General features: G+C 37.5%; 2 protein-coding genes across 4 annotated transcripts in view; one reads left to right on the top strand and one right to left on the bottom strand.

The window, feature by feature from the left end:
- LOC122884631 (VPS10 domain-containing receptor SorCS1-like) overlaps nucleotides 1-7,600 on the top strand; it is a 49,735-nt gene extending 42,135 nt beyond the window's left edge. For both annotated transcript variants that reach the window (XM_044214771.1, XM_044214772.1), the window contains 4 exons: nucleotides 1,821-1,920; nucleotides 2,417-2,525; nucleotides 3,523-3,677; nucleotides 5,519-7,600. In XM_044214771.1, the coding sequence (XP_044070706.1) occupies nucleotides 1,821-1,920; nucleotides 2,417-2,525; nucleotides 3,523-3,677; nucleotides 5,519-5,577 (423 nt within the window). In that variant the 3' untranslated portion in view covers nucleotides 5,578-7,600. The remainder of the gene's footprint in view (nucleotides 1-1,820; nucleotides 1,921-2,416; nucleotides 2,526-3,522; nucleotides 3,678-5,518) is intronic.
- A 1,394-nt stretch (nucleotides 7,601-8,994) lies between these two features.
- Nucleotides 8,995-21,186, bottom strand: part of LOC122884632 (VPS10 domain-containing receptor SorCS3-like) — a 45,348-nt gene continuing 33,156 nt past the window's right edge. For both annotated transcript variants that reach the window (XM_044214773.1, XM_044214774.1), the window contains 11 exons: nucleotides 20,544-20,715; nucleotides 18,890-19,076; nucleotides 18,471-18,604; nucleotides 17,998-18,121; nucleotides 17,578-17,690; nucleotides 17,113-17,247; nucleotides 16,290-16,389; nucleotides 15,274-15,379; nucleotides 14,999-15,159; nucleotides 11,444-11,528; nucleotides 8,995-9,492 (listed from right to left, as the gene is read on the bottom strand). In XM_044214773.1, the coding sequence (XP_044070708.1) occupies nucleotides 11,464-11,528; nucleotides 14,999-15,159; nucleotides 15,274-15,379; nucleotides 16,290-16,389; nucleotides 17,113-17,247; nucleotides 17,578-17,690; nucleotides 17,998-18,121; nucleotides 18,471-18,604; nucleotides 18,890-19,076; nucleotides 20,544-20,715 (1,297 nt within the window). In that variant the 3' untranslated portion in view covers nucleotides 8,995-9,492; nucleotides 11,444-11,463. The remainder of the gene's footprint in view (nucleotides 9,493-11,443; nucleotides 11,529-14,998; nucleotides 15,160-15,273; nucleotides 15,380-16,289; nucleotides 16,390-17,112; nucleotides 17,248-17,577; nucleotides 17,691-17,997; nucleotides 18,122-18,470; nucleotides 18,605-18,889; nucleotides 19,077-20,543; nucleotides 20,716-21,186) is intronic.

Here is a 21,186-nt window from a genome sequence, read left to right as displayed (position 1 = left end):
AGGTAGGAGAAACACTATGTTATTCCTTGGAAAAGGTCAGCAGTAATGAAGAGTGTACATTTTTTGTAGTAATTGGGGTAAAAGATGCAAAAGTGACAACACACAGAGAACAAGAGGAATATGTTTTCTACAGCTCCACTGTTATTAGCATGCAGACACATAGGACCCATCTCATCTGATATAGCTCCACAAGACATCTTCCTCATTTAGTTTCCAGATTGTAGAGTAAACCCCTTCGATTCCCTGCAGTCATTCAATCAAAGAACTGCTTCTCATTTTTACTGTATTTGTGGTTTTATAATGGTTTAATCATGCAAAACAAACTTAAATAGTTAATTTTGGGTTTATTTTCTTTGCCACCAAACAAAAAGTGAGTGATTGCACTCATTGTTTCAAGCTTTAAAAAAGATGAGATTTTGTGTCTTTATTGCTCAAGTGCTAAATGATTTCATGTTCCCACATATGTATTTTTCCTCCTAAAGAGTAATGCATAATGTCAACACTAGAGGGCAATGTCTTCCCGTGTAAAAGCACTGAAACAGGATTCATCAGAGCACTGAAATAACACTCACAAAGCATCTCAGGACATGTTATAGACTCACTGCCACCTTGTAGAAGTTTAGAGACTTGCATAAACCTTTAGATAATAACACAATGATTTCAAGCCACCATGCTTCATGGTTGTTATTATTTTCTTACAGCAAAATAAGATTCCTGGATCTTATCATGTTGTAGAAAGCTATTAAATATGTAAACAAAACAATTAAGCAAAGCTGTTTTTAAAGTACCAGCTCATTTATTCATGATAACGTGTAATGCCTTGACGTATCACAAGTAAACATAATTTTGCTGGCTCACAGTCAGTCTTGAACTAAGTTAATAGGTATTTAATTACATTGATGCATCATATAATTGGCGCCATGGAGAAAGGAGACAAACTGGGGCAGGCAGCCTGGATTGGGACTTAAAGAGATGTATTTATCTAAAGCCTGTCTGATTACCTGGCAGAGCCTCACAGACAGTAGGGTAATAAATCTTCAGTTCACTGTTCTCATCTCCAGTGAATGACTTGCAACGTGGATGCATTAAGTGAGCATGTGCCCACACATACACACGTGCATGTGGTGAGTATATGTGTGGAGCAGCTTATTAAAATGTGTAATAGATTTACTGACCCTGATATGCCACTAGAACAAAAAGTAATTATTCATACTGTGTAGAGCGGTCTAATTTTAACCAGTGGAAAGATTTTAGAAAGAGCGAGATGGAATTAGTGAGGCATGGCTAAGGACTCAAATGGGCTCTGGGAAGGCATTTTGGTCTCTTGTTAAATGACTGCTTCATCTAGGTGTGAGGTGAAGCAGGGGAACTTGAGGCCCTTCAGGGAGAAAAATTAAAACAGCAATTTTGTCATATTTGAACATACTCTAAGTTCCAATAGCTTTGCCTCACTGACCTTTTCAATCTGTGAATCACGTTTTCTTGAAAATAGGTATACCAAAAAAAATAATAAAATTCCCTGATTTAAAAGAAATGGCAAGAGAGTCTTTTTTTTTATGTCACTGCCACATTCGAAGCAGACTGCCCTTTTAGCTGATAGGGTTTCCATCGCCATTAAAAGCCTGCCGGGTTTCTGTGCCGCAGGTTTGGTTTTCCGTGTCATATCAATATTTGCTCCTCTTTAGAAGGAAGCAAAAATTCTGATTCATAATTCAGGCTGTTGGATGAAATGACTGCGGCTAAAATATTGATGACTGTGGAATATTGCTTTGCATCCGCCGCTAACAGAGTCTTCTCTGCTCTGTCACTCCTCCTCATAGCTTTCTCAGCTTCTGCTAAGTGCTTTGAACCAAGACCTCATCCAGTTCGTACTCAAACCGGGGGTGCAGGTGAACGTGTACGCCACACGGCTGTCTCCAGGTGAGTCTGCTGCCTCTGCTGCACACCTACCTGAACAAATGGTTGTCCAAACCATTTTGGGGAAAGAGGAGCATTTCAGGTTGTTGTCTCAGTGTTATCTCTTATTTGAGGACAGACTTTGTGCAATTCTTCCAGTTTGGAGGTGAAGATGACTAGTAAAGGAACAAACTAGTCTACAGGTTTAAATGTAAACTGAAATCTGGACCTGATCGACAGACTGTACCAACTGTTTATGTGTTTTTAATTGTCTATTGGTATATTGTTTGTTTCTAATGCATGTACCCATGACTCCCTGGAGAACAGTATTGATAGTGAGTGGATTGGACATTAGCTCTCGCATTAGTCATAATCTCAAATATTGGCAGCAAAACAAGACCGTTGTGATTCTCCATTGTTATTTAATAGGATTGTTATCTAATCTATATTCATTTAAGTAAAAATATGCATTTGGCCCGCATGTGCACTCAATTTCTTTTTCATTCTTTCTCCTTCAAAGCTCCTCTTGTGGATGGCAGTGACAGTGGCCACAGTGGCACTGCAGTCATCATGCTCGTGTCAGTTGTAGTGATGGGCCTGGCTGTCTTTGTAATATATAAATTTAAAAGGTACAGTATACTGGATATTGTAACCACAAATTAGGCACAGGAAAACTGTTAGAAAGAATGTGTGAAGATGAATCCTCAGATTTTCAGACTCACATCATTGCAAATATCTATAAGATTGCATAACGGCCCTGTTTAGAGTCGGCCCCATTATCTACAAGCAAGCACCTCACTACTGAACTCCTAAAACTTTCCACAACTATTCAGACTCCATATATCTCTGAGTTATAGATGTCACAATAACAGCTCGAGGAATAAGACAATTCCCCTCTGTCTCAATCTGTAGAATATTACAGGGAATGACAGTCTAATCAATTCTCCCAGAGTGCTGAATGGGTGTCAGAGTCCTGCAGTTATCAATATTCATCTATCTGACAATGTGAGGGTTGACCTTTCAGAAATGCTAAACACAGCCATTTAAGGTGGGGCATACTCTGCAGAATGGCAGGAAAGGTTGAGGAGATAAGTCCTGAGACAACACATATTATACAGTGAGAGACATACAGTAAATAGCATCCTCTGCTGTAGGTAATCCCATGGCAATCATAGGGGGATGGATGAGTTTGTAGAATTTTACTCATTATAAAGTAAAACATTACTTAACTTTCAGGATCATAATTACTACATTATGAAATCAACTGAGTTTCTAAAGCTGCCTCAAATGTCACAGCACCAGCTGCAGCACAAACTCACAAGGGGAGGATCTGAAATTAGAAATGCAAGATGTTAGTTTTTAAGCTGAATTTGGGGTGCATCTGAGGGGATGAAAAATTGATTGAAAACTGAGGTGAACAATATGAAAGTGAGAGAGCAATGCCCAGTGGAATGCAAAATGCCCTAGTTTCCAGCTTTCAAGCAATCCTCTCCCACCCTTAACAGTTAAAAATAGTGTGTGACACATTATGCATAGTTAGAGCATTAGTGAAACAGACCTGATGGCAGGTTTCCTTTAACTTTCCTTTTAAAATTCTTTCTTTTTTCCCCTCTGCATGACCTACAGGAAGATCCTGGGCATCAACACATACACAGTGGAGCAGCCTGACAAAGAACAAGAGGTCATCCCGACAGTGACCTCCATAGACGTCCCAAACCCTGAGGGGGACAAGCTGACCTCACTGGATCATGTGGATGTACAGTTGGACTCAAAGAGCAGAGGTATTAATGTGTCTAATTCTTCCTTTAAGCTACAGTCATTCCTCAGGAATGATTATTTTCAGATTCTTATGTTGGACAATGAAAGGTCTGTTCTTTATGTAGTGTTGTATTCTATCACTTGACAAAGTAATTCCTCAGTCTGTGGTTTACACCTGTAAAAGAGGTCTGGTAATCACCACCTGCATTGTATGTATCAGTTTTCAAAGCAACAACAGTGAGCAGCTTCCCGAAGCGACCAAAATGTTGGTGCACTGGTCATAAAAACTGCAGAATTACTTTAATGGTCAATTCACCTAAATGACAAAAAAACAAGCGAGGGGGGGCTGGAGCCAATCCCAGCTGATATTTTCTTAATTACATTTAGTGATATCTAGTGGCAGTGGTTGTAATTTTTCCCAGGTTTTGAGATATCCATCTCTGAGATTTCATTTGTAGTGCTAACAGCATTGAAAAAATAAATCACATTTATTAAATCTGCGCCAACATCTCTCGTGGAACACAGAAACAACCCACTTCCCCTTAACATTTGATAATCCACAGAACACACTGTCAACTGTTTTCACTCGAACAATTTCTTAAGTACAAAGTTGTTCCTAAAAAAACTGTTCACAGCGATGACTGACTATGAGCAGTAAAGCCGTAAAGGTCCGGGACATATTACAGAGTAAAGGCACGGTCATATTACACTTCCATCACTTCAGTTGAAGCCCATACTGTACGCATGATGAATTCAAGGATGCTTTTCCTGTTTTGCTGTGATCTCCTGGCCAGCTGCTGCAGACTCTCAGATCATAGTTTACTTTTGTTGAACTTTTCCTTGTTTGGAGATGTAGTCTAGTTAACTAGTACAGTAGACTGAGTTTGTTATTCACATACAAAACATTTAAATTATCCAGTCACTTGGAGAGAAGGAAAAAATGCCTTTGATCAGGATAAGCTTGTAGCATTTCTTTTATTTCCTCTGTTTGGTGCATATCTTGTTTGCTGTTTTTTACCTAAACATGTTATTTGAAAGTATATATAAGTAGATATGTTTTTTCTTTTTGTTTTGTGTATGGTTTACAAGAAGATATCTTGTTATACTTTTGATGTTTTATATATAGCAGTGTCTTGTAATCTCATGGGGGGGGGGGTTTGATTGAACAGAAGGCTAAAGTGACCGGACCTTAATCGGGACATTGTTTCTGGAAATACTTGTTGCTGCTGAATTTGTAAAATCTAATTTAATGCTATGAGCACCATAAACAACATTTAAATCACCTCCTTTGTTTTTGAGTTGTGGCAGAAAATAGAGACTTCTCACAACCTTAGTGCATAAAACCAAAACTGTCTGCATAGTTGGATATCGCAAGGGCTAAGGAAAGGAAGTTTTGACAGTACATTAAAAACTGCATTGACAAAGAGGAACAAGTTGAAGCTCACCGACAGGGAAGAAATACTAGATATTCACTCATTGTTAAGCGCTGCTGCTATTCTTCCTCCCCCTGTATCATCATACGAATTTCCAAGATACAGTTGTTATTATTATGTGTTGTTTATATATATGTATTTGCCATTAGTATTCACAGGTAAGTGAAGCACAATCAAGTGTGAGCTAAAGTGATGTGAAAATGTCTGGGTGAATTATTTGACCCAATAAAATAATTAGTGTATCAGGAAAGTGGCAGAGTGGTGAAAGCATTTTCATCAAGAAATATCTATGAGGTTCCAGTTGATTTACTTCCCGTAGCTAAACAATCGACCCATCCGAGATAAATGTGTTTAGATGCAAAAAATACACCCGTATGCAAATAGCTACATAAAATTCCTCCTCTCTCTTTCCCTTTCTTCTCCCTTGCCAGGCTACCTGCCATCTCACACAGACATCAAGCTCTCTGATGAAGCGCCCCATGTGTTTTAATGTTGAGAGTCTATGACCGACTCGAAAGCAATACATCTTCTTTGGCAGTTACTTCCAGCAAGCTATGAAACCACGGTCACAATGAATGGTCTCGAGTGTTTTGCTACCCATGCATGGATGGACCAGTTCACACTGTGCTGCCTAATCCCTCTGAGGAGACTGTACAGATTTATACTTGCTTCTTGAAAAGGGACACTTTTTGACTGAAAATACTTGTATTTTTGCAAGGACATTGATCTTTTTATGTAAATAATGTACATCCATAATGGAAGAAGTAAAAGTTATTTGTCTCAGCTGGTTACAGCTACGCCTGCTCAAATATGAAAATATTAAACAGCGGGAACAGAAGTGATGTATAATAATATCTCAAAATATGCTCTTATTTCTGTTCTTTGGGCTTGTGTTTGTGAAGTTTACTTTATTTAACTATGTCGAAATAGCTTATCTGAGTAAGACAGTGAGGCAAGCAGATGTATTAAGCTCTGTGCAATCAGTAAATCTTATCACCAGATTCTCATCAAATGAAAGCTTGCAATATCCAGGAGATGAGGGAGGGCTCCTAGTCCGACATCTGTGTATTCCATCAAGCACGTCGCTTAAACTGTTATACATGTCATACCAAAAATAAGAACAGAAACTGAAAGTGGATATACTAGATAGGTATATACAGTAGATGAGAAACTGAGCAATCCCTCTTGTTTAGGAGACTCAAATAAGTCATTTTAGAGGCACTTGAATTAAAGCTAACATCATAAATGTTAAAACTACTTTAGACAGATTATACACAAATCTGTCTAATCTAAATCATGTATATGGATTCTTATTGTAGCAGCAATTTTATATTTGATTGTTTCACAGTCAATTTGACTGTTAAACAGTGCAATGACTTTTAAATTTGTGCTTCATATTTGTTTGTTGCCCGGAGCATTTCTTGTACATTCTGGTTTCTACAAAAAAGAACTACATGTACATTTTCTGAATAATTCCTGTGTTAACAAAGAAGCTACGATACAGCAAGCAAACACTTGCTGTAATGCAGTAAAAAGTGCTACAGTGCCACATCTGTATTTAAATTACTTATTAGATTTATTAGCTGTTTGTTTGTCTTCTAGATTTACCACCATAAAGTTAAAAGACTTGACACAGTTAGAAAATATGTCTCATGTTTTTGTTGTTTTTCTTTGAACTGATCTCACTGTGAAGGTTGTGGTGCCCTTCTTACAGGAAGTACGACAACACAGAAACTACACCAGGTGTGAATGGAAACATTCTCTTTTTAGGTTGTGTTAGAACACCTTTTGTTTATTCTGGACTGTTGTTATCTACCACGATGATACCAGCATCTCCACATGGCATGTCCTCAGTTTACAGTAAAGCAGAGGAGTCTGTTAGGTTTGCCCCCAAGGACTCAGCGGACAAAAGGCTGCGGATTTGTTCATCTCCTTCGCTGCGAGGGACACAGAGATAGAGAAGACGTATCTCCTGTCAACAAGACTCAGCCTACGCAAAGAGCTTTGGTCAGCTGCTGTCTCTTTGGGATAAGTACTGAAGTTGTTCTTCATCAAACTTTTCTTTTCAAGTGTTGTCAGCATCATATGTCAGTAAGACAAATTGACTAGAGGCTTCTCCATACTTCTTCCCTCCAATCCTCAGATTGAGCCTGAAGCATAAATAAACTTGTCCTCGTCACCAGGCGAATGCCGTCTCTCCACACCGATCATCAGAAGAGTTTTATTTTGTGCTTGTTACTTATTTAACAAAGCCCCAATAATCAACCTGTGAATACAATTGTGAACATATTTGCATGATGTTTTTTTTCCTTCTTTTAAGATACTTAAAATACGTCCTAATTAGGAAAAAATGAAATGTTAGATTTGTCAACTGCAGTATTTTCCGTTTATCAGAGGCTAGATGACTCATTAATTACAAGTGACGTGATTATTCAGTGGGTTGTTTCTGTGTTTTTCATTTGATCTTGCGGAAGTGACCATGGTTGCGGAATAAAGCAGAAACACAACATTAATGCAGCGTGGCTGGTTGTTTAAACTAATTTCTAAATGCACAAACAGCTTATTCGTGTTGCCTCCGATCTCTTAAAAAAATGTAATTGACTGCAGCTTTTAGTTGTGTTTGACCTTTGATTTAATCAATCAACAGGCTTCATGAAGGGCAAAACTGTGACTCAACCTCAGCTGACTGAGAGTCTGTCACAAATTGGTAGTTTTGATCGACAGAAATGTGTTGCTTTTTCTGCTTTGTCTCTCTAAGTGTTGCTTAGCATGCTCAAAGTTTCAGCGCAGCCATTTGCATGATACAATGGGGCCGAGCGGGAGGACAATGAAAAGCGCCAAGTAGCCTGGAGTGATTCTAATGGGCTGGTTCCTTGGCTATCCCACTGTGCAACAAATTAATTATCCCCTCTCCAGGAAATCGACACACACACACACACACTCAAGGAAGATTATCCCAGTCTGGGTAGCACCTTGAATGAAAAATGTCCCACAACAATAACCCACAGCAATATTGTGTTAGCCACAGTGTGAAATTGATGAGCATGTTTCCTTTCATTGAGTGCTACATTACAGTGTCTGGCTGCAGCGAATCATCCATTAGTGATTGTCACCGTTCAATTTGATTGTGCACCGCCGAACATCCCAGGGCAGTTAGAGAAAGGCCTTGGTGTTAATTCAGACTGAGAGCAGGAGCGAGAATAAGACTCTTGGGGCGTTGATGGCTGTTGGAGTGATGAAGATTGGTGTGTGTGATATGAAGCTGTTGAAGTGGCAAACAAAATGCAAAACAGGAGGAACAAGGGCCTTGTTGCTGCAGCTTTGTATGTGAAGTTATTTCAGACAATCAACCGCACAGTTCTGTCCTCCAACCTTGCAGTCTCTTTAATTTGAATGTACAAGGCTTTTGTTTTCTAGATCTGAGGACGGAGAAGAAGCAATGTTAATGCCAGTAGTTCTTCTTTACAAAATCATCTGTTTCTCATCATTCGACTACAGCCTCAGTAATTGTTCCCATTCACTAGAAACCATTTGTAACTGACAACTCGAGTAACAGAGTGATAGAGGTAAAATGAAGCTCAGTCAAAGTGTCGGATAGGAATCTTCACATGGGTGTTATCACACTTTTGCCCATTAAAGCCGACTTCAGAGCCTCTGTGGGATCATTAAAAATGGTGGGCTGATACACTGGCTGCTACAAGGCACCTGTGCTTCAGATAAAATCGTGGCAATGTTGTAAAAACAAAGCTTCATGAACTCGTTTGTTTTCAGGTTTATATCATGACAACACGGACATTTCTCATTCAGTGAAAAGTCTATCTTGGCATCCTTTTGCTAGGAAAAAAAAAAAGAGTAAACCATATACACGTACTGTACTGTAGGTGCATGCATAATAGAAAAAACATAATTTCATATAAAAATACATTTATTTTGAACAATTTTAAAATGTCAATTTGTTCACAGTAAGAAATATGATTCAAAACAAGACGGTTCTTATATCATCAACATAATGAACAATATCATAGATCATGCACAACTTTTGGCAATTGCACAACTAGACTATTAGACAAGGTGTTTAATAATTAGTTTAATGTGTCAAGTAAACTTTAAAACCAACCATGATATATACACAGTACTCGCTCACCCTAATATAGACTTGAGTCTTTTATCACAGATAATTAGGGCATGCTACTGTAAAAAATAAAATAAAGAGGACAAACAGCTTGTTGTGAGACTTGAAGGTCATGGAAACATATTACTGCTTGTTCAGTGAGTTGACTTTACAATAAAGTAGGATGAAGCTACTGTATAGATTTACATTCCATGTACAAGTTTTCAGTATTTCCACTTCTAAGGCCAGACGTTCATGTCCATATATCCATATATTTTTGTTGTGTACCATCATCTGAGAAAGTCATTGAAAGCACCATGTTATCTTACAGAGTAACTACATATTTCTTTCTTATAAGTAGTCAGTCAGCAGTCAGTATATATATTTATTTATTTATTTATTACTGTATATTTACAACACAGACCTCTAGTTATAGGGCGGTAAGTGTTAATGTTTCTCAAGAGCGTAAAGTTAAAGTGGTTTATTTAACATAACGAAATGGAAACCTAAAATGATCTATCAATTATATCTCTGTCTTATGGAGGCAGAGCAAAGGTGTGTTCTGCCTGAAACAGACAACTTTTTCTTGTTTGGGTTGTATTACCCATTCATGATGTAATGAAAAGACACAAAATAATAATAAAAATGAATTTAAAAAAATTTAAAAACAAAATAAAAAGGTTACACTTGAGACATTTTATAGACTGCTGGTTCAATTTATGAGCAAACATTATGCTAAGAGGGAAACATCAGAACGTACTGTAAGATTTCAAAAAACATTTTATTACATGAATTAGTTTATCATTTAAGTATTTCTGTATTATATTATTATAATATTGCTTAAGGGCCTAACTATCGTTATTGTAAGTCGTGAAAATTTTACTTTAACTTTTACACATATACAGTAAAACCTGTACACGCTGTCCCTAATACTGACCCATGAGCAGTGGTGGAATGTAACTAAGTACATTAACACAAGTACTGTACTTGAGTACAAATTCGAGGTGTTTTGTACTTTACTTGAGTATTTTCATGTTATACAACTTTATACTTCTACTCCACTACAATTCAGAGGGAAATACTGAACTTTTTACTCCGATTCATTTCTCTTCACAGCTCATTCCACTTCACAGCTTTAGTTACTAACCTTTCAGATTTTTCAAACCCTTCTAGTCCAGTGAAAAACATGTATCTCCATATTTGGACATTTTTCTGATAAACTGAAGGATTAAGTGTTCCTTTATGGGTTAAAAAATTCTCCTACTTCTTAAGCTAAATAAACTATTTAAAAACCCTGGATCAGCTGGAAAATGCATCGTCACAAAGCTGAAAACAGGGCTGTTTTTCTGGGGTCATGAAAAGTTGACTTTATACATGGTTCCCACAAGACAGTGATGCTACAAACACATGATGATCTTATGAATATGATGCATTAATGTAGATTAAACTACCCAACAGTATATAGTAAGTAAGTAGTTAAAATTAGTGCAACCTTAAACATCTACAGCAGTAAAATGGAACTTACACATTAATGCAGCAGAAATATTAATCCAAAAACATCAGATATAATAGTAAAACACTGACAGGGAGCATTTTTCAGTGTACATTTTGGTGATAATATTTACATACTTTTACTTAAGTAAGTTCTGAACACAGGACTTTTACTTGTAGTGAAGTATTTTCACAGTGTGGTATTGCTACGTTTACTTAAGTAAAGGATCTGACACCACTGCCCATGAGTTATTGGTACTTTTCTCATTTACATCATATCAAGATATTTTTTGTCTTGTCTTTTATAGCTTTTGAGGTATTTTATTTCAGAAACTCAGTCTGTTTTCCTCTCCTGACATTATCCAAATTAAGAAGAATGATGATTTATCACAGGCAGTAAAGCGTTAGTCAAGACTACACAATGGCAGCTGAATATTCATAAAATACTTGTATCAGCAATTCATCCATGATGTTGACGTAGAGCTAGGGAACCTTAATGGTAATTGGACCTTTTGTGCTGGGTACCGTAGTTAGCCAATTTCAGCAAGTCACCGCCCTCAAACTAGAGGCCCTATAGTCTGGCTCGGTGGACTGATCTTCATCAAGTATTGTAAAATAGATACTTACTCTATCCATGTGAGTTAAAAACATGACTTTGAACGATAGCAGCTATCAGCGTGACATAAATATATAAAAACAATGCCAACAAAGCAAACAATTTCAGCACAATTGTAACACAACAATCTGTACTTACTCAGTGACAGAGCGCTTGTCTTAGACATTTGTACAGTTTGGAAATTCCCTTGTAACAATTCTCTCCATATTTCTTCCAATTCTTCCTGAAAACAGGCAAACAAATGATAAAATAGACTAAATACAGAGACAGTCAACTGCTTTGACATCACATGCACATCACAAGTTGTTTGTTTTGAGAATATCATAATAAAAAGAATTGTAAGAGAGGATCTTTGCAAACACAACTTTGAGCTTTAATAACATCAACCAAACAAGTTCAATCTTGCTCTGTCTGATCTTTTTAGTTGAAGATAAAATGGTTTGTATAAGCTTTTATGCTTAATTATAAAGTCATCACCCATGCATTTCGGCTGAAATGCATGGGTGATGTCTCAAAGGAACATGGCCTATCCAAGCAGGGCTGAGCTAGCGTTGGAGGGCTGATAAGATAGGATCGCTGTGACAAGTAGGGTCGTTCAGATTGTGCAGACACTGGCTTAATCAAAAGGTGCCTCTTTTATCTCTCAACTGTGTCAGTAGTTTTAAATTCAGTGATTTGTACAAAGCCGTGTGAAGCTATTTTCACGTTTGCCCATGTAACTAATAACCTGGCAGTAAATTCATCAAGTAAAGATTTGGAAGTCAGTTCAGATTTGCTAAAGAAAATATGATTTATGAGATTTAAATTGTTTTTACATGGAGCATATTTTAAGACTAAAATCTATGTAGTCTTGAGCAAAATCACAATTTGGAAGGTACAAGATAAGATAAAGTTTAAAACTGAGGTCTGATAGGTTAAATCTAAGATTTAAATGTCTCATGAGCCTCAACAAAAGTTACTATATCACACTTTGCCAGCCTGCAACTGACCTAGTAGGTCAGAGTATTTAGCAGATACTCAGGAAGACTCCTTCCTGAGGACAGGGCTTAAGTAACACAGAGTAGCTTAAATTTCTGAGTTCCCGGTCCATTTTTCACAATTGAGAATGACTTCCGGATGGGAGCTGACATGTCTTGATTCTGAAAACAGTGTCCAGATGACTACGACTGAAACCTTTTCTACGAAATTACAAATGTCGTGAATAACATATCACTGAGTAAAATGTAAGGATTTAAAAAAAAGCAAAAAACAGTGGAGCAGATGTAGAGTAAATATTTGTCTCTGATTGGCTGTTAATACTTTTTAATCATGATTAATCATGTGATTACTTGAGAGTTGCTCTTAAAGGTTATACTCTTACACTTTACTGTGAGTGGGAGTAAGTCGTGTTTATTTTAAATGTTTTTTATTCTTCACACTCACCTAACAACTTTTTTACTCCTAAATTGGCTCTTTATAGCAGTCTTAAATGTAATTCTTAGAGGTTTGATAAATACGGGGCCCTGCCGTCTAAATACTTGGCATACATCTCACCAACCTTCATTCAAAAAATGTTTACCTTTCCCTCACAGGGTATGAGCATCAAGGGTGGACTAGCAAGAGAATATATAATATAAATCTGTAATATAAATAACACTTTTGTCATAGTATTTATTTTGCATCTCACACATTGGGAAACACTGACTTGATTGCTAGGTAGACCTGTTCTGACGACCTCCTGCCTTGTGCAATGCATCATACAGGAGAATCCTGAATGTCTTTCACAGCTTAATAAATTCTTATTTCAACTGAACTGCAAATGTCTACTTATTATGAAACATGAGCCCATGTGAACCATCATGTTAATCATTCAGAACCAATTTGTATTAACATAAATCAAATTAAGATCCTTAACTAAACTTGCATTCAGATTTTCATTTTAAATCGGTCAAATCCTGTTTTAAATGTTCAATTCTTCAACTTTTATGAATTTTGACTGTGTTTTTACTTCACAGCTCTAGCTGCACTGTGACAACTATCAATGACTAGCAGATTCTTAGAGCTTTTAAAGCCATTTAGACTAAAATGAGAACAGATAAAATGACTGAATACTGACATTAATTAAATTAAAACTGGTTAATGTTTTTCCTCTTGTAGGGGGCATGTTTCCCACTGGCTGGAGTTTTACTTCATAAAATATATTTCAGGATCTTCTGTTTATCTACATGTCTATTCACAGTGTAATAGTAACTGAAAATAACTGAAAGCAATATTCAACATAGATGAATGATGATTACTGTTAATCCCACAGTAAACTGGACAGTGACCTGCACTAGCAGATGATAGATCTTATTATATTCTTATAAACCAAATTGAAGCTGGATACAACAGACTCAACTTAGTGGGACCATTTGTATCCCAGCCAAAATCAGACTGCATGAAAATCAAACCAAGCCTCAGAGTATTAATTAAATCTTTAAACAGCAGGTTGTAATTTCATTTAATCAAGCACCAAATCAAAAGGTTGCATGCTGCTCTGCCCTTTTGTAAATAAACACTTTCGAAAGTAACCAAAAAGGAGTTAATTTGTTTCAGATCAGCAAGGACTTGGAAAGGTAGAAACAGCTGAGAAATGAAGAACAGCAGAAAGTGCTGAGTGACCAGAAAAAAGGACGGCAGCCCACATGTCTGTGTCAGGACCACTGCAATGCTACTTTTGTCAAATAACCTACACTGTCTGCAGGGAATGAATAGTTCTCATCTAAAACACGTCACAGTGGATGTCAGCCATGGCAATCAAAAAGTTAACTTGTCATTATGATATCTGGTTACTGCGCTGCAGTTGCGCTTTTGGTGTGCAATTTGCAAAAATATGACACATTGCATTGATAAAGACATTCCAGCACCTCAGATGTGCGCTGCACTTCAGTGTGTAGTAGCCTTGCTCATAGAAGAGACTTGATTTAAATTAAGCTGAAACAATGTCATTGTGTTTTGTCTCTACACCAAATACAATTACAGTTTATTCAAAACAGAGGCTCAGTGTTTTTATGCCAATAAAATGTTAATCAGTATCAGCCTTTCACATTGACAGTCATCCTTAGTAGTATCATCCTGAGTAGTACACAGATATTAATATTCTGTATTTAATTTAGTCTTTGTGTAAAAAGTTGCATCACAGCTCTCATATACTGTGGTTTTAAATCTACATCCTAAAATCTTAAAATCAGTGGTGGCAAGTAACTAAGTACATTTACTCAAGTACAATTCTGAGTTACTTGTACTTATCTTGAGTATTTTAATTTTATACTACTTTACACTTTTACTCCATAACATTTCAGAGGGAAATATTGTACTAGTGTAGTGTATTGTACTAGTTACTGTGCAGATGAAGATTTTAAAAACATATAATGAGCATATAAAATACAATGCGTTGATATGCAGTTAAGTAGGCAGTAAATAATGTGTAAGGTTAGCTCTACATTAAAATGGGTACAACATTAAAATGCTGTTTACATGTCGCTGCATCAATAATAATAATACTAATCTAATCGTATAATATATAATAACATAACAACAGAGCCCACTTTGGCCTGTACCTTTACTTTTATATTTTTAAGTAAAATATCTCAGTGTATCTTAATATTTCTGTCACCACTGATTAAAATACTAAATATAAAAACACAGTAAATGGTAAATGTATACCCAGCGTACCTCTGTTCCTGGCCTCTAGCTCCTTTTCCATGAGTTCTTTTGGAGAGGAAAACTCACTGAGCTTGACCTTGGACATGTTGTCGTTCTGACCGACTGTACTGATCACTTCCGAGTCCTTCTCATGACTGTCCTCAGTCTGAACATGGATCCAAGGGATTTTCCTAATGACAAGGAGATAGCAGAGAAACTGTGTAAGGTTTTCACCAACAACAAATATAAATAATTTCTGATTACAATTCCAATACAATTTACTTTTCTTATCTAAGTGAACACACCTTTTGAACTTGTAGATGAAGAATGCCGCTAAACCAACAAATACCACAGCGAGCAGCATCAGCATGGCCGACCCACTGTGGATGGAGTTTGAATCCACAAGCGGCGCTGAAAGACAAACACATCAAATGAGCGTCACATTTTGACCAAGACAAATGCATTAAACCCTCTCTTTTTTCCCCAAAACCATGTATTTTAAGGAGATTACTTTCATTACCCCATGTCATGTAACAACTGCAGGTACCGTTTGAAGAGCTGCTCTCTGCATGTTATCCCCTCAGGGTATTAAAAGGAACCTTTAGGAGGTCTACTGCCTCTCCCTGGGCTCCGTCATGCAGGTAGCTTATGCATAGTCATGGTTTTTTAAATGCTGATATGCAATATTCAAAGTATTTCCCCTCACCACCCATCTTTCTCTCCTTCAGAAAGAAGCCTATGAAGTCTATGACCTTTCTGGATCATTTTAAAAGGCAACCCAGACCTTTGTGTGCAGACACAAATGAAGACAGATCCGTTGGTGGATGAAAAGGGTAAAGGCACACAGGGTTGATCGACACGTTTTTGCGATATGCTAATGACCCGGTGACCCTGCCGATTTCCTCAGTGCATACCAAATGCCTTCTTTGTCAATCATGTCATTGATCGGCTGATTTCAAAGAGAACTACTGTCTCACAGCCTCAGGTGCGAAACTGATGCACAGTGAAAGATATTTAAATTCTGTGATATACAGTATCATATAAATCTCACTCAGGGAATACTGTTGTCTTTGTCTGGTATTATTTTTTCAGTGTTTGTGTAGAACTCAATGTCAAATCATCCCAAGAAAGACACCTGGCTTATCTTTTGCACATCAGTAAGCAGAACAAATACACTAGACATACTGTTAAACTAGCATAAATTAAGACTAAGATCTATTTGAACGCTTTGTTTTTATGTACCTGCAAAAGGTTTTAAATGTAACATTTACATTGGTCCAAGTGTGCAGAAATAATAGGTTAAGGTTACAAACACACTTACCCAAAGTTTGCTGAGTCATGTATACAATAATGCGAATATCAGCTTTCAGCTCAAACTGGATCAGGCCTTGGTTCAGGGCAGTGACAAAAATATCTGATATCTGTTATAGGTATTTAACAAACAAACAAAGGAGAATGATGTATTATGCAAAAAATAAAAACATTTATAAATCAATGTTGTAATCATATAATGAACTGGCAATTTATAACTAACACTTTCTTAAAGGAATAGTTTGAAAAATATGTTTCTTTCAAGAGTTAGATGAGAAGATTGACACCACTCTCATAATTGTACGTCAAGTATGGAGGTTGAGCTGAGAGGCGATTAGCTTAGCTTAGAATAATGACTGGAAGCAGGGGGAAACAGTTAGCCTGGTTCTCTCTAGCAATCAAAATTTGACTAATTAACAAGTTACAATATTTAACCCCGACTTATCGTTTTTACATTTCTATTGCATATGGAATAAACAAACAAGATATAATGTGTTTATTAGTTAGCTTTAGCGAGCTTTAGATCTAACTCATCTAACTCTTGGCAAAAAAGCTTATAAAATAATGTTGAACTATTCCTTTAAGCATCTTTTGGTTTGTTGGCTCCTTTATATAGAAGCTAGTATGAAAAAGTACATAAAAACCAGAGCCAAAATCAATTAATTTAATTATTTACTGCTGGACATGATTTGGCAACAGCCTTCTTATACTTTTTTCATACCTAATAATATCATATTAATGTATGTGTCATGTAAGTAGAAGTGAAAAAGATATTCTTGGTAAACGATTATATAATGACTAACCCAATATTTCTTAGATATGGTGGTTCTTACCGTCTCCAGAGCCTCCTCACTCCTTCTCTTGTGCTCACTTGATGTATGCTCATCAGGTAGGATAAAGAGCTCTGCTGTAGTTGGAAGTCCAGGGTACAAAGACACCAGCAGCTGATCATCAGGAACCCCAGACACCTGCAGCGACAGGACAACATCACAGACAGAAAGTTTGGACTGTTACTTCTAAACTTTGGACAATAAAGTCAAAATCTCCAAACCAACACTGTCCCATAGCAAACATTTTCAAACACATCAGCTTAAATTCAAATTCACACTAGACGAACGTGTCCGGTTACGGTTATCATAGGTAAACTAAAAAAAAGAAAATTTCTCACATGGACCATAAAACATTATGACTGTTGTATCAGTACTGCACACAGGTATAAAATAGTAATGACCCCGAAACCCACTGGTGGCTGATGATGGCTCCAGGAAAGAACTCAGTGCAATAGGGACTTGATGTACCTGTGACAGAGCTGTCCGCACCACACGCCCTATGTCCTCCCTCCACTCGGGGATGTCAGGGTTGTGCTCATCAAGAGCTGGCGAGAACGACAAAAGCAGCGACCTGAAGAACTCTGGGAAAAAAAAGGTGAAGTGATGTCTGTTAGAATATGAACGCTACCTCTGGTTTCGTTTTTGATTAATCTGATGTGGAGTTTTGTCTTTTTTCATTTGGCAACTTACACCTTGAAGTTAATTGCTCCTCAAGATTTCGTGTTCGCCTACTGTGACATTTTATTTATTAAGTCCACGTTGACATCAACATGGCACCACTTGCAGAGTGGACCAAGAGGCATCATAGTTTCCCCGAGATAGGGGATTGCATATTCATGTAAGGTGGATCGCACCAATTAAAGTGCTATGAAGACTGTCTCCACTCACCTTTAACAGTTATAACTTTTGAATCCTGCATTATGGTGCTCCCAGAAGCAACCTGGACCGTAACCTTGTTTTTCCCCTCTGTCTGAAACGTGTATGATATGCTTCCCTCCAAGGTTATAATGGGCTGGATTTCAAAAGAAAAAACATAAAGAATTTCACAGAAAAACCTGCATCCTATCTGCTGAATATAGAGTACTCTATACATGCAGCCCTTGACATACTGTATAATGAGGGGGTGCAGCAGTGAACACAATCAACGTGATAAACAAGTATGACCAGCCATCCTAGCCGGATCCTCCAGAAAGACACAGGGCAGTCACATTCTACATTATTTGTGTGAAAGCTCAGTAGATTTACACTTTGTAAACAACAAAAGACATCAAGAGAAGTGTGGGAGAATGGAAAAGACTGCAGTAAACAGGACAAAAAATGTGTGTGGAACAATAGTGGGAGTGGGAGGAGAAGCTTCTCACCTCCGAGCTGTTGTCAAACCACCAGAAGAAGGTCAATGTTCTGGTGTGACTCGGCCAAACCACCGCAGTCAGATTAGCCTCCTTCCCTCTGATGGCTACAATAGGAGCGGAGAGATATACACGCTCCACTGGACCTGAGGCAGCAACACATACACCAGCACACATGTGCATAAAAATAAATGCACCCACACACACACACATAGTCAGCAAACACAGATTATTAGTGTGATCTCAGATGAGGTACATTTAGCTCCAGGTGTGTGCTTTTCCATTTTCCAAGGCTAAAATGCATTAAAGTAATACAACCATGACTGAAATGAAATTCAGCAGAGTGGGAACGTGACTATCCATGAAAGAGAAGAGGTTCATGCTATATGTGCCGCCGCAGGAATGAGTAATGATGTTTCTTATTCACATACTGGTGATGTGTAAAAACAGTGTACTGCTGTCAGATCCGTAGCTGTTTTCAGCAGAAGCTGTCACTCTGTAAATCCCAGTCGTTCTGTAGATGTGCTTGATGCCATCATCAGTCCTGCTCAGGTTAGAGTATGTGATCTTGATGCCGTCCCCAAAGTCTAGCTGGATGCTGGTCCTCAGCGAGTCTCCCTGTGGACAGATGGTAAGACATGGCCTCTGTCACCACGGCTTAGGTCAGGATGCTTCAGTTAGACCACATACATGGGAAGTAAGCACAGTCCACTACTAAAGTGCTTGGGCTGAGATGTCCTATACGCTGTGTCACAAACACTTTGTAGGTGAATATGAATGGAAGGAGACACAAATTCAACTGAGAGAAGAGGAAAAGTAAAGGAAAAGTAAGAAGGATCAGTTTATAATCTGGTAAGTCTGGTCAGTCTTGTCAACTGATAAAATCATCCAAAACAAACAAACATATTCCTATTATTAAAGTGTTTTTCACCCAAATCACAAAAAACAAACATATTTTCTCACTAACCCTTAGTGGCATCTAGCCATGCAGATAGCTTTGCTTTTATTTACCCACACTTTGAGATATCTGTTCTGTGAGATTTCTGCTGCCACAGTAATATAATAGGTCAATAGGGCTTAATTTGCGGTGCTCTGCTCACAACATAAAAAAATACATTTAAAGAATCAATAACAAGTTGACGGAACACCCTGTCAATAGTTTTTACAGAGAGTTTTTTTCAGTAGAGAGTAGTTCCAATGAAAACCGCTCACAGTGAGAGCTGAGAATTATCAAGAGTAATATAATGATACTGTTTGAATTTATAAATTCACCACAAACAAACAAAATTTCATTCACCCCAATAGTATTGGGCTGGAGGCAGAAATCTCAGAAATATCTCAAAACCTGGGAAAAATAATCCACACTATCTGCATGGCTACACTAGAGGTAAGTAGGAAAATGTGTTTTTAGCCATGCTAGTGGCATGGCATAATATTAGATGGATTGCTATGAAATTTGGTGCACCCATTCATGGTTCCCAGAGGATAAATACTAATGACTTTGGTGATCCCCTGACTGTTCCTCTAGCGCCACCATGAGCTTGGCATTTTAGGTTTTGTGTGAAATATCGCGATACATATTGGATGGATTGCCAAGAAATTTGATACTTGATTCCGTCTGACTTTGCCGATTTTCTAACTTTTCCTCTTGCGCCACCAGCAGGTTGACATTTGTGGTTTTGAGTGAAATATCTCGACAACTATTGGGTTGATTGTCATGTAATTGTATACACATATTCATGTCCCCCTAGTAACTATGGTCCTCTGGCTTTTCATCTAACACCACCATAAGGTCAAATTTTTTATATTATTTATTCCAGCCACAGCTGTACTTTGTGCTTAGTGATAATTAGCACATGTAAGCATGCTAGCACGTTATACTAGGATGGTGAATGTGGTAAACACTATACCTGCTAAATATCAGCATATTAACATTAGCACATTAGCATGTTAGCATTAGTATTTAGCTCACAGAGCCTACAGCCACGCTAGTCTTGTTGTAATTTTTGTTGAACCGACCCTTTGAAACAATTACTAATAGTACAGCTACTTACATTACAGTGACTTTTTGGTGATATGACTCACATTGTCCAGGTAAACCATGAAAGTAACGTTGCTTCCAACAGTGGCACTGAACTCTCCTTGACTGATGGATAGCCGGAGGCCTCGGGGTGGGCTGGGACGGCATGCCTGCCTCTTGGGCGAGTACACATTCTTCCCTCCCTCCTTACAGTTATTGGACAAAACCTTCCGATACCTTTGAAGCATAAAGTAAAAAAGTGTCGTGTCATAATCCCTTATTACATACTAATAGAGTACAGAATGAGTTAGAGTTAGAATGAGAATGAGTTATAAACTAAATTTCATAGTATACAACTTGCCTTAAATCTACGTACTTTAGTGTTGTACAGAAAATTAAGACTAACAAAATATCAATGGACATCGATCATACTGCAACTTTTGGAATGCTACTGTTGATTAAACTTCACAAAGCAAAATGTTTTACCAAAGATTTAATACTTATTTTTATTTCTTTAGCCATTTCACCTCCATCCAGAATCAATTTACATTTTTTCCAGTTCTGAATAACTCCTCAATTTAATTTCTGCAATTCATTGTGGGGGAGAAAAAAAAACTGTCCATCAACAGCACAAAGATTTAGTATGCATACTGGCCTCTTTAAGTATACTTCATTTTGTCACTTTTTAAATGTGAACACGTTGCATAC

The sequence above is a fragment of the Siniperca chuatsi genome, linkage group LG11 (assembly GCF_020085105.1).
Source record: "Siniperca chuatsi isolate FFG_IHB_CAS linkage group LG11, ASM2008510v1, whole genome shotgun sequence".
In the NCBI taxonomy this organism is placed as follows: domain Eukaryota; kingdom Metazoa; phylum Chordata; class Actinopteri; order Centrarchiformes; family Sinipercidae; genus Siniperca; species Siniperca chuatsi.
Note: the sequence above shows the minus strand (reverse complement) of the source record. Positions and strands in the feature narration are given on the sequence as shown.